This window comes from Crotalus tigris, unplaced genomic scaffold (assembly GCF_016545835.1).
Source record: "Crotalus tigris isolate CLP2741 ecotype Arizona unplaced genomic scaffold, ASM1654583v1 scf7180000024437.13266115, whole genome shotgun sequence".
Taxonomy (NCBI): domain Eukaryota; kingdom Metazoa; phylum Chordata; class Lepidosauria; order Squamata; family Viperidae; genus Crotalus; species Crotalus tigris.
The window spans coordinates 4,606,184-4,620,293 of NW_024100606.1; the positions used below are offsets into that span (position 1 = coordinate 4,606,184).

Genomic DNA, 14,110 nt, shown 5'->3' on the forward strand with positions numbered 1-14,110 from the left:
TATGCTAATATTGAGTACTAAGAATTTTTAAAAATGGTTAAAGAAAGCTTTACATATTCTTTCATACAGAGATTTAGTACATATCAGTTAAATTACCTGACCTTAAAATCCATGTCATGTGAGCAATAAAAGCATACTATTACACTTAATTTCCAGGCATGTACTCTTTTTTTTTATCTTTCAGATCCAATCTTTATTATCAGCAGGTTGATACATTACATGAATAATGATTTTCTCTTTATCATAGAAAAATGTATATTGCACAGATGTAAACATTATTTCTCTCTTTTAAGCATATATATAGCACATTATATAAATAGGATTTGGATTTAGGCACTCAACATCGCCATACTACAAATCTAAGCTTCAACTGTAGACTGAAATGATGATGCTGATGATGAAATTGAACTTTTTTTTTACAGTCAGCTTCAATGTGCTCTTAAGCAAATACCAAAAAAGGATATTTTGTATATTATGGGAAATTTCAGGGTAATAGTTAGCCAAGAAAAAGTTGCAAGAATAGTAGCCAAGTTTGGGCTAAGTGAACAGAATGAAGCTGGTGATCACCTAGTATAATTTTGTCAGGAAAAACATCTCAGCATAATGAATACATTAGATAGAATAGAAACAATGTTTAGGCAAATGGACAGTACCAGATGGACAACAATGAAATCAGATAGACTTCACATTGCCAACAACACTGGAAAGGTTCAATTGCATCTGTTATGACATTAGTAGCATTGATTGTAGCTCAGACTATCCGCTATTAATGGCTAAACTGAAGCTCCAACTGTGCAAAGTGAAAAAATGTATTATCCTCCCAAAATTCAATATAAACTCCATCTCACCTAGGTACACCATAGAAATTAAGAATAGGGTTGAACCACTGAATCTGGAAGGGAAAGACCCAAATGAACAGTGGTGAGAGATCCAAGCTAACATCATGGAAATTGCTGGAAAGTATGTGTCATGTCAAAACCAAAGAGAACAAATAAATGGCTATTTGATGACATCAAAAAAATATGATAGCATAGGGTAGCATAGGGCTGCCAGAGCCAAAGATAATAAGGATGAAGTCAAAAAGCTGCATGTAATTTTCCAACATGAAGTCAGGAAAGACAAAAATAAGCAGTGGGAGAAGCAGTGTCAATATCTGGAAGAAGCTAACAGGAAGGGACATACTAGGGTCATGTTTGCTGTAGTGAAAATGGTGCAATCCAGCTTTTCAACACAACAAGGAGTTGTTAAAGATTGCAGTGGGGATGTATTGAATGACCAGCAGAAAATAAAGAAAATAAACATAATATACGGAAGGACTATATAGCAGTTTGACTTTTCATCAAGATGACAATGATGACTTTCAATTAATAAAGAGCCAAACCATCAACATGACAATGATGACTGTTCAATTAACAGCAAACATCTCAAAAGAAGAAATAGAATGGGCCATGGAGAAATAGCTGAATTGGAAAGCCCCATTTATTAATGGAATGCCTACAGAATTATTAAGATTAATGCAATTATGGATTATGAAAAAGGCACATGAATATCAATATGATCTATATATGTGTTTTATAGATTACAGAAAAGCTTTTGACTGTGTAGAACACAATAAGCAATGTCTGGCTTTGTGTAATCAGGTGTTCCAACCCACTTGATTAGACTTATCAGATCACTATACCTGATCAGAAGGCAACAATGAGAACCCTCTATGGCAATACAGATTGGTTTGGGATTAGTAAGGGAGTAAGAGATGCAGTTTATTGTCATATTTGTTCAATCTGTATGCTAAAGTGATCATGCAGAAATTAGATCTGGAATTGATTTGAGAGTGAAGATTCACTTTGGCTGAAACAAAGGAAGACCTGGAAAAAAATTATCTGGAAAATAAAGGATGAAAGTGAAAAAAAGTAGGATTGAGTCTTAACTTCAGGAAAACAAAGATAATGACAACAGATGCAGATGGACATGAGATATTTAAAATGAACAAGGAAGAAATTGAATTAGTTTGAGAATTTATCTTCCCTGGATCAAAAATTGCTCAAGATGGTAGTTCCACACCTGAAATCAAACACAGGATAACCTTAGACTATACTGCAATGGTTAATATGAATAAGATCTGGAAAAGCAGAATTATTGATATAAATACAAAAAGCAGACTAGTTAGAGAAACAGTCTTCCCTATAATGATGTATGGATGTGAGAGTTGGACAGTAAGAATAGCTGACCGAAGAAGAATTGATGCCTTTGAACTGTGTTGCTGGCATAAATTATTGTATATACCCTGGACAGCCAGAGAAATGTGCTGAATTATATAAAACCAGAAACATCACTAGAAGCCAAAATCAAAAGACTATGTCTGATTTACTTTGGCCATGCATGCAAATTCATTGGAGAAGTGAATGATGTTAGGAATGGTTAGTGGACCAAAAAGATGAGGCAAGTAAAAAAACATGCTGGCTTGATTCCATCAAAACTGATTCAAAGATGAACATCCGGCAACTGAAAGAAGCTATTCTTGACAGGGTAGCATGGAGAGCATTTGCCTATAAAGTAGCCAAGATTCAGACACGACTGAACTGTTAAACTAAACTAAATAATAATTACATAGGACTAGGGGTGTCTGGGCACAGTACAAAAATAGGGGAGCTCTGCATTTCAGTGATTTTTAAAAGCTAGTATACTATAGCCTTTGTTATTTTGATATTTTCAAACATGAATGAAATTTTGTCTAATTACATACTTATGTCATTGTGTAAACTGATAAACTGTAGGACAAAAACTCTTAATTCTATGGTTAACATGTTTGGTGTTATAATGCTGGAAAAAAATCTTAACTGTACAAGTTGCCTTACAACTTTATAATCCTGTTCATAGAAAATAGACTGAATGGTAAAGGAATCCAGTTGAGAAATTTCATAAATGTTGTATCCTTTTGTTAAGAAGTTTGTTTTAGAGCAATATAGGCGGGGTAGCTTGGACACCAAAATAAGATGGGCTAACAAGAAATTGATGACTACTGAGATTAATACTAGAATTATTAACCTTAATAGTCTCCCTTAAAAATTACTTTCCTCATTTCCAATCAAGAAAATTAACTTTCCTTTTTTCCTACAGAATCTATAAAGTAATTGGGTTAATTTGCTTAGATTAAAATACAGTTATAACACTGTTAATTTGGAAACAATATATGGTCAGCATCAGATCTACTTCTGCATCCATTATTCTGTACGCTAAAGCTCACTTATATTACTTTTATTTGGTTATTTTTTTTAGTGTCCTTGGATAATCTACGAATTCCAGGTGTGCTCCAAAGATTAGCTTGCACATATTTTGTTGTTGCAGCACTAGAACTGCTCTTTGCCAAACCTACGCCTGAGAACAGTACTCTGGTCAGTGAACGGTTTAACAGAAATATACCAACATAAAGTGAAGAGAATATTTAGTTCGGTGTTCAACACAATCATTCCTCAATGAACAAACTGGCCCTATTAGGTTTAATATTCCTTTATATAAGTGGATACTTGATTTCTTTATTGATTCGCCCCAGGTTGTAGGAGTTGGAAGAAAAGTTTCCAACTCCATCTCCTTGAGTACAGGTTCCCCAGAGGGCTGTGTCTTGAGTCCATTACTGTTCACCTTGATGACTCGTGACTGCTGTGCCAAATCTGCTACAAAACTATATTGTGACGTTTGTGTGTGATACGGCAGTGGTGGGTCTTATCCAGGATGACAATGAAGATGCTTATAGGGAAGAGGTGAAAGCTCTGGTGAACTGGTGCAATAAAAGTAACCTGGTTCTGAATGTTAATAAAACAAAGGAGATAATTGTAGATTTTAGAAAGAGCCAGCATACTCCACTCCGTATCAAGGCTGTAGCTGTGGAGGTGGTCAACAGTATTAAGTATCTGGGGGTGCAGATAACTAACAATCTGACTTGGTCTCCCCACACATCATCCTTAGTGAAGCGTGCAAACCAGCGCCTGCATTTCCTGTGTCGAATGAGGAGAGCACATCTTTCTGCTTCTATCCTGGCCACTTTTTTATAGAAGCACAATTGAGAGCATCTTAACAAACTGTATCACTGTTTGGTTTGGTGGTAGCAGTGCCTCAGATAGAAGGTCTATACAGTGAGTGGTAAGGACAGCCTAGAAGATCATAGGAAGCTTGCTTCCTGGTATTTAGGATGCTGTTTATAAGTGCTACATGCTTAGAGTTTGAAGCATTGTTAGAGACCCCATAGACCCATTTCATGGTCTGTTTCTGTTGCTCCCCTCTGGGAGGAGGTTTCGAAGTATATACTACCAGATTCTGTAAGAGCTTTGTTCCCTATGCCATCCATCTGGTAAGCTCACAAGATTCGTTTTTCTCGCCATGTTTATGTATACATCCGAATTATACTGTTTTTCTGGGCCACATATGTGTGTGTATGTGGGTATATGCATAATTTATTTTATTTGTCATGTTTTTGCAGTGTATATTGGAGATGATTAGCTTTTGAGAGCTGTATGCAATGAAATCTCATTTTAATGTATACTGATTAGTGTACATTTAAAGTGACAATAAAGTTATTCTATTCTATTCCCTTTTCCTAATTCAAAGTTTTTAATTAAAATTCTCTGCTTCAATCTGAAATTTAGAAAAACTGAGATAGAGCTTATCAAATGCACTGAATACAAATACCAGTTCTTTCCCTTGTTCCAATAGTTGACTTACTATATATATGGAGATTCTCAGTCATTCTGTCATGATTGTCCCAAAGGTGCTTCTTTTAAAGACAGTTGGACTTCCTTTGTTTTTCCTTGAAGACATTTCACTTCTCATTCAAGAAGCTTCTTCAGTTATGACTGAATGATGGAGAATGGAGGATTTATATTCCTTGCAGTCATCTGGTTGTTAGCTCTCTCTCTCTGAGAGTCATTGAGGCCACTTGGAGGTTTATCTGTGCCCTCAGGGCCACCAGAATAGTGCAAATGGGTGGGAACCTTCTTGGAACTGCTGAAAGAACTGTATTGTGAACAGGAGATAGATGGCATTGTATCCCTCCCCAAATGTTGAGAGAGGACTGTTCAGTTTTAATATAGATGGCCTCTTTGACTCTTCTTTCAAACCAGCAGGACTCTCTTTCCAGAATGACATTTGTCTTTCAAATGCAGATGGACTGCTGAATATAAGCGATATATAAGTCTCATAAATAAATAAATAAATAAATCTTGTCCTTATGAGTTTGTTCTCCTATGTTTCTTTGTCCATAACCAAGAAGAGAACAATAAATGAAACAACCACATTGTTCCATATTTTGCAGGAATATCTGAAAAGCTCAGGAGGATTTTCAACCAATACAATATACTGTACATGCATACTTTAAAACCCAAGAATACACTAAGACAGAAGCTTGTCCACCCCAAGAATGAAACATCCAGACACAAACTGAGCAATGTGATATAGGCAGTACAATGCATTGAGAAATGTGCAGATCTGTGCATTGAAGAAACAAAACAACCACTTAACAAATGCATGGCACAAATAAAGCTATCAGGACAAGATTCAGCAGTCCATCTGCATCTGAAAGACAAAGGCCACTCTTTGGAAGACAGCAAAGTCCATATTCTGGATAGAAAGGACAGCTGGTCTGAAAGAGGGGTCAAAGAGGCCATCTACGTTAAAATTGAGACCCCTCCCTCAACAGAAGGGGAAGGATAAGACACCACCTCTCTCCTGTTTACAGCAGTTCTTTCAGCAGTTCCAAGAAGGTTCCACACCCATTTGCACTATTCAGGTGACCTTGATGGCACAAATAAACTTCCAAGTGGCCTCAAAAATTCTCAGAATGAGTGCTAACAATCAGATGACTATAAGAAGATAAATCCTTCCATTCTCCACCATTCAGTCAGAACTGAAGAAGTTTCTTGAATGAGAAGCAAACATCTTCAAGGAAAAACAAAAAAAGTTCAGTTGCCTTTTGAATTTTGGGACAATTATCCCAATAATTCACAAAATCCAATAGGCTTCTACTTTATAAATCCTATAGAAAAATAACACTGAATGGTAAGTGAGTGAGAACACAGCTGTATAAATGAAGTGACTCTTGCTGAACATAGGGAAGGCCTTATTATTGATCCTGCATTGTAATGATGATGGAAGCAAGGAAGCAGTAGGGTTTCAGAAATGATTTAGATAGAGGTATCTTTTTTCAGGATGCTTTAAAGAGTACTACATCAGAATAATTTTCAGAGCATGCCAGCCCTACGAAACAGGGCTTTTGTGCTGCTAAGAGTGTCATCTGGTGGAGCTGTTCCTGAATGTTTTAAAGCATTCTTCACTTGGGTCCAAAGGGTAACTTCAGGTATCCTGTAGAAGTCTCTCATGGCAAAATTATTAAACTTTTCAAGGATAATGCTAATTTCTGCTTCTTGAAATGTGTTTAGGTTATAGAATGGTTACTACCTGACCACAGTTCTCTGGTCTATTCCTTAGAACAAACAAAAGAGGTAGCACTTAGTTTTAAAGCCCAAAACAGCTTGGAGCCCTTCTCTTCCACATCAATTGAACCATGTATTAAACATATGTGTTTAAAGCCCTCCTTCAAATATCTAGATAGGATAGGTAATGAACCAAAGAAAGGAGTGAGGAATGAGCTTTGGGATTACAGTAAGTAGTCCTTTCCTAATGCTTTACTGAGGTGCTTTACTGTGGCTAGCTCTTTTAAAGTTTAATATTGTTAACATTGTTTAATTGTTTTCTTTGTTAATGAATGTATTGCTCTTTTTTGGACTGCTCTGAAAAATAGAAAATGAAAGAATGATGAAATTAAGTTATTAGATAACAAATCAGTTATCTGGCAGTAATGCTTGATCTGGACTGAGAACTACTGAATGCAAATGTATGAGCTTCTGTTAGTTCTCCTTTGCCATTCTGGAAAAAAAAGATTGGACCAGAACCATATTAGTCAGTGGCTAAAGTTAACTACTGTTATGAAGATACTTAATAGAAGAAGAATTCTTGAAAGTATACAAATAGTATTGAGTGAATACTTCCAGCAAATCCAGCACTTACAGGAGTTTCACAGTGAAACCTGAATTATTCATATTTTACTTTTCTTTCTGTGTTTTAATAGGAAACGTCCTACCCTGCTCTTCAGGATATTCTTCCTTATTGGCCCCAGTGGCTTTTTATGTTGGCCCTTGAAGGACTTTGGCTGGGCCTCACCTTCCTTCTGAGTGTACCTGGGTGTCCAAAGTCAGTTGAAGCTTAAATCCTTTTTCTTTTTTCAGTTTTATTTTTTCCGGATACCTATAGGATTTAATATACTGTTTAATATAACTATAGGTTTTTGGTTTTTTTTATTGAAAGTTTTTTAAATTTTACAAAACAAATCCCCTCCCCAAACCCCCCCACCCTCCCATACCCTCCCCCACCTCCCCAAACCTCCCAAACCCTCCCCCAACTATAGGTTTTAATATACTTCAATGTTTAACAATATTCTCCCGAGGAAGCCTCATTGAAATCAGTTGGAGCTAGCTATTCCAGGAGTGCTATTTATCCCTAGGCTGCCTTTTTTACAGTGATTTGCATATGGAACTCCTAAAGGGCTGTGAATGTAGCTTAGATATGACACATAATCAGGCTAAGAATTTTGTCATGAGGTTCCTGTTTTGGGATTTTGATGGACAGTGGGAATGGCAGTTAGATGAGATGATGGACATTGGCCACTTCTGGAAATTGTCAACATATTCTGGAAACCATTGTACAATCTAACAGCTTACAGAGCTGCTTTCTCTTTATGTTAACACTACACAATAAGAGTTCCTGACCCTTTCAAATAAGCCTTCTCACACCCATGCTAACATATGACTCACAGATTTTTTTTTCCTCCTGTAGAGGCTACCTAGGACCTGGAGGTATTGGTAGTTTGGGAAAGTTTCCCAATTGTACCGGAGGGGCGGCAGCTTATATTGATCATTTGCTTCTAGGAGGAAAACATATCTATCAACACCCATCTTCTAACGTGAGTTAAACATTCCAAACATCTATCAACTATTTATAAAATGTTTCAACCTGCTTAAAAGTTTTATCACTGCTTATTAAGAATATTGGAAGGCAAAACTTGATTTTAATTTTTGCAAATCTTCAAAGCTGCTGCCAGCTTCTTACTTTCTGTAGTTATTCCTTGAAATCAAGTAACTATTCTGCTTAATGTTTAGATAATACTTTCATTAGATATAAAATGTTATTTTTAAAAGATAAAGAAAATACAGTTTATGTGATAGAACTTTCACTCACAATTTCACTCAAAATAGGAAAACAACATTACCATTCTTTAATTTCTTAAAGTAATTTTATGATTGAATATTGCAGAAATAGTTGAGGTTCCCTGTCTCCAAGACTTTAGAAAAGAGGCAGAAAAGAAATACAATGGCTGGAGCAATCTCACCTATTTTTCAGTAAGTTCTAGTGCTAGTAATAAGTAGAAACACATGGCTATTTTTTTCCAGTTTTCTCTTCATTTAACTTTATTTAACTCAAATAAATCCTGTCCTACTGAACAATAATTTCAAACACAATTTATTGTTAAAACACCTATGCATTTGTAATAGCTCTACATTTACTTTAGTCTCCTATTTTAAAATAAAAAAATAAATTTAAAATAAATTCAGTTAAACAAATAAATGAATTTTCTCCATCCAGATGTCTAGCAGGCATAGGTAACTCCCTATGCAGTTCTTACTTTCTAACTGAAATGAAATAACCATGCCTATGTGTCCCTGTCTTGTGACATAGAAGTTCAGGGTCAGAAGAAACATCTGAACAGACAACATTTCTAAAGCTCTGCATGGGGCTACACAAGAGCATTCTGATGCTTCAATTGGTGCAAAGCATGAAGGTGCGGGCAGTCTTTGGGTCCCCTAGAGCAGGGCTTTTCAACCTTTTCACAGATTGTACCACTTTTAGGACATGATAATAGTTGAGTACCACCAGTGCTTAGCAAGGTGTCAAAAACTTGATGACTAAAAAAAGGGAGGGGGGAATTTGGGTTTTATTGATTAGATTCATTTGTTGTTATAGAAATGGCTAGTTTTATAACATTATGGGAAAGTAAAAAGTTGAGGTTCAATGTTAATGCTTCCTTCTACTGCAACAGAGGAAGTATGTTCTTTTTCTCTTCTCCCCCCCCCCACTTTTTCCCCTTTTTCCTGCCCACTGTCTCCTACTATTTGCTTTTGTATTTTTGTATTTTATTCTATAATGTAATAAAATATTACAAATTGTACAAAAAAAGAAAACAAATACTAGTTTTAATTTCTTCGGTGGCTTTTCCTTTGCTGAATCACTTTCCCTTTGCACTGACAAATGTATGATGAATTTATCCATATTTATTAATATGCACCACTACCAGGTACTTCAGGGGTCTTCAAACTTGGCATTTTTAAGACTTGTGGACTTCAACTCCCAGAATTCCTCAGCCCTCATGGCTGGTTGAGGAATTCTGGGAGTTGAAGTCCACAAGTCTTAAAGTTGCTAAGTTTGCAGACTCCTGAGCTAGCTGGTTGGCTCTTCTGAGCTCTTCCACAGTGTAGTAAGACTGCACCCCCCCCCCATCCCTTCCCTGTACCCTTAAAGACACAGGAATCAAGTGCAAAGCAAGAAAATAAAGAAACACAAATTCCGGTTTTTTTTCTCTTTAAGCTGCCTCAGGCGTGTTATGTGTCACAATGTTCCAATTCTAGACTGAAAGGCTCCTGCAACTGCGAAAAGCTTTAGCTTTAAATCAGATATGTCAAAAACAAGGCCTGGGGGCCGGATGCGGCCCGCGAAGTGGTTTCATGTGGCCCGCGAAGCCATCCTGGAAACAGTGAGGGAACGGACCCCACTGCCTTGGCCCTGGCCCAGGCCAGCTGGGAGCCAATGTACAATTTTGTGATAACCATCTTGGTACTTGCCCCGGTGGACCATGCCTTGACACTTGCCCCAGTCCCACCCCCTTCTGCAAGAGACCCTCAGATCTGTCCTACTCCTGCCCAGGCCCCCATAGTCGCCCTTGATGCGAATGATGTAGAACTGGTCACACCCACCCAGTAGGCCACACTCACTCTATCCATGCCCACTCAGTAGGCTGCACCCACTCTGGCCACACACACCCAGCCCCCCCCCCCAGGGCAACCGCAATGCTGATGCGGCCCTCAGTGAAATTGAGTTTGACACCCCTGCTTTAAATTAAGCCAGTTTACCTTCAAAGAAAACTTTCTAAAAGCCATAGACAGACTCAATTAAAGAGGGTAAAACTAATTACATTTGTTTAAAGAGATTAAACCTTTCCTGTTGTCTTTTTTCCTCTTCCCTCACCCAAACTACATTCTTTTATAGCCTCTCCTCTCTCCTCCCCTTTTTTCTTCAGTTCACCTCCAGCTCCGAGCTGCTTCTGGAAGCGCCAATCAGCTGGAGCCAATCAACCGGAGCCCTGCCGGCTCCTGGGGCTTCTGCTGAGCCTAGACCAGTGGTTCTCAACTTTTCTAATGCCGTGACCCCATAATACAGTTCCCCATGTTGTGGTGACCCCCAAGTGGGTGTGGCCACCAATAAGAGGGAGTAGGTCAGCTAGGGAAAAGGGAAAAAATGGCGGACAACGTGGTTTGGCGACCCCCGTGAAATGGTCGTTCGACCCCAAATGGGGTCCCGACCCACAGGTTGAGAACCACTGACCTAGACAGTCCTGCAGCTGCCTCTCCCTCAGCCTTGGATAGCTTCAGCTCATTCCCCTCCCCTGCTACACTTGGCTAGTAGTCGCGTACAACTTGCCATGTGGCAAGGTACCACAAGTGGTACGCGTATATGGGTTGAAAAGCCCTGCCCTAGAGCAGGGCTTTTCGACTGGTGGTACACGTACCACTTGTGGTACATTAACGAATGGCAGGTGGTATGCAGCCCTGCCTAGCCAAGTTTATTGGTGAGGGAAAGAGCCAGCGCAGGCAAGGACTTACTGTGAGAGAGTCCTCTGGAGCTGCAGAGTGGTTGGGGCGAAGCAAAGGCCCCAGGCTCACATCTGACTCACCCTCCCCCATAAGAGAGGAGGAGAAGGGGACAGAGACAGGAGAGGCTATAAAAGGAGGCAATTTGGGCAGGAGAGGGAGAGAGAAAAAAAGAAGAAGCCTTGGGAGGAGATGGAGTCAGCTCTAGCTGCATCGAAGGGGAAGGAGGAGGAGGATGGGGGGGGAGAGGAGAGGAGATCAAGCAGGCCGGCCATGAGCCAATCTATAACTTCTGTGGCAGCCACTTGTGCTGGCAGCAACAAACAGGCAAGAAATGCAGCAGGGGAGGCATTGCCCTCCACAAGGAATGAAGAAAGGTAGCATCAGCTGGACGTGAGACACGGAGGGAGATGGAGAGTGGAAGGATTATGTGTTATTGTGACTTCGAAGTACTGGGATTTGTATATAGTAGCTAATTCTTAAAGGGGAATGTGCCTTTTTAAGCTAGTTCCCTCAGTGACTTCTCTTTTCTGTCTCTGGAGGCTTTTCCTTGTTTGATGAATATATGGAAGAGGGAAAATATGGGGGGGTCAAATTCTTCCTTCAGAAGGAGGTAAGAATGAGAAAGAGAGAGATAGGGAGGGAGAGAAGGAAGTCCCACCTTAGCACTTGACCACCAGCAGCCCTGCCATTGACTTTGCTTGTCAAAAGGTTGCAAAAGGGGATCACATGACCCTAGGACACTGTGACCATCATAAATATGAATCAGTTGCCAAGCATCCAAATATAAATCACATGACCATGGGCATGCTGCAATGGACATAAGTGTGAAAAATGGTCATAAGTCATTTCAGTGCAATTGCAACTTTGAACAGGTTTTTTGGGTTTTTTTGGTCATCAAGCTTTTGACACCTTGCTAGGTGGTACTCGAATATTGCCGTATCCTAAAAGTGATACAGTCGGTGAAAAGGTTGAAAAGCCCTGCCCTAGAGTGGCCTATGTTAGGCTGCTGTTCTGTGAGTTGCATTTGATGGCTGGTTTGCTTTCGGATGCAATTCAAGATATTGGTTATTATCTATAAAATCCTGCATGGCATGAATCCAGGTTACTTGAGGAACCATCTCAACCATGCTGGGTAGAGGACACATGCAGTGGATCCCATTTGGTCAAGGAATTCTGGCTGGTGGGGTCCAGAAATAAGAGTCTTCTTTGCCATGGTGCCAGCCCTTTGGAACATCTTGTGCCCCCGGGGTAAGATCTGCCCTCACCCTTCTTCAGTAAGAGTCTGGCTGTGCCATTTGGTCTGAGACTCAATGGGGGAGTATCACGCTGGCAGTGGTAATGGACTATTAGTGCAGGGCTTTTCAGTTTTTTCACCCATTGTACCACTTTTAGGATATGGCAACATCCAAGTACCATGCCTAGCAAGGTGTCAAAAACTTGATGACCAAAAAAGGAAAAAAGTGATAAAGTACAGGTAGTCCTTGACTTACAACAGTTCGCTTAGTGACTGTTCAAAGTTACAATGGCACTGAAAAAAGTGCCCCCCAAGCCACAGCCGAGCAAGATGCCTGCCTGCCCGCCTGGCAGGGCTCTTCCGCCTGTCCGAGGTTTTCATTGTTGTGAGCATTTCTGTTGAGGATTGGCAGCGGGGGTGGGGTGGGGAGTGTTTGGTTTTTATTCCCCCCATCTGTTGGGTGGTTGCAGCAGGTTTTGGTCACTTCACATGACCTGGGACACTGTGACTATCATAAATATGAATCAGTTGCCAAACATCTGAATGTAAACCACAAGACCCTGGAGATGCTGCAACATTCCAGCTGATTGGTGCTTCTTCAGGGTTCAGCAGAAGTGCCAGGATCAGTGCTGAGCTCCAGCTGGAGCTTGGCGCTGATCCTGGCGCTTCTGCTGAGCCCTGACAGCCCTGCAGCTCCAGCCATCTCTCGCTCAGGCTTCTGGAGTGCTGCCACCGATTCAGCTCATTCCCCTCCCCCGATACCACTTTTCTAGGATGGTCACGTACCACCTGCCAAGTGCCAATGTACCACAGGTGGTACCCGTACCACTGGTTGAAAAGCCCTGTATTAGTGGATCCTACCTCCCCTGCTGCGCATCCTACTTCCATTTTTTAACCATAACTTTGTATTCTTACTGTTATTAGATCTATCTTATCTATCTATATTTATGATTTTATCGCTTTTAATGTAAACTATCCAGAGGCATCTCACAGTGAGATGGATGACAAACAAATTTTATAAATAAAAAAAGTGCTAAATCAAAATGTATTTAGGTTAGCAACTAATGTTTCCACAAAATTAAAGGTTAAACAGAATTTCTAATGTACCCTTTTCAATCCCTAGGTGTTGTATCTTACTACTGTCCCCTTTGACCCTGAAGGAATTTTAGGAACAATAAATTCTGTTCTTATGGCATTTTTGGGACTTCAGGTATTGTTTTGTCTTGCCCTTCATAATTAGAAAATCTTCATCAAATGCTATATAGAAAGATGAGATATTATAATTCCCTATATGAGTATGAGGGATGGGAGGTCCTTCCATAGGAATAATAATACAAGTGTTGTTCAAATAGGCTTTTTCCTTGTTTCCTTGGAACAACACAAGGAAATACTTATTTTAACATTTCAGACAAGACATAGAACTAAAGAATTAACTATTTAATAATTGCTCTTATTTAGACTACATTACAGAAAAAAACATAATATGGTTAAGAAAAACATATCCCAAAATCAGATTAGATGAAGATATTAGTAGAACTATTTAATGCTGCATTAGAGTGCAATGTTTACATCATGAACTAGATCTCAGTTTCACTCTATTAGTCTGCTACAGCCATCCTAAGCCACATTTAATGTTGTTTTTTTTCAAGGGAGGAAAAATTCTTTTGTTTTATAAAGATCAACATAAGCAAATAATTCTTCGATTTTGTGTGTGGAGTATAATAATGGTAAGTTACAAATATTGCCTTGTTAGGTCAAGTACTGTATTTATTTCTCAATTTTTTTAAAATATTATTTTCTGGCAAATTTGGCTCAAAAGAGATGAATACTTCCTCAGCTGCAGTAAACTGAATTTCAGTTCTTTAGAGGATCACACTTGGAATGCAAATTAAAATATTCAAAAATA

The 14,110-nt window shown here is 39.2% G+C and overlaps 1 protein-coding gene across 2 annotated transcripts in view; it reads left to right on the forward strand.

Moving 5' to 3' along the window:
• HGSNAT (heparan-alpha-glucosaminide N-acetyltransferase) overlaps positions 1-14,110 on the forward strand; it is a 44,336-nt gene that overhangs the window by 25,547 nt on the left and 4,679 nt on the right. For both annotated transcript variants that reach the window (XM_039331718.1, XM_039331719.1), the window contains 5 exons: positions 3,277-3,392; positions 7,118-7,239; positions 7,882-8,008; positions 13,328-13,414; positions 13,854-13,931. In XM_039331718.1, coding sequence (XP_039187652.1) covers positions 3,277-3,392; positions 7,118-7,239; positions 7,882-8,008; positions 13,328-13,414; positions 13,854-13,931 — 530 coding nt within the window. The remainder of the gene's footprint in view (positions 1-3,276; positions 3,393-7,117; positions 7,240-7,881; positions 8,009-13,327; positions 13,415-13,853; positions 13,932-14,110) is intronic.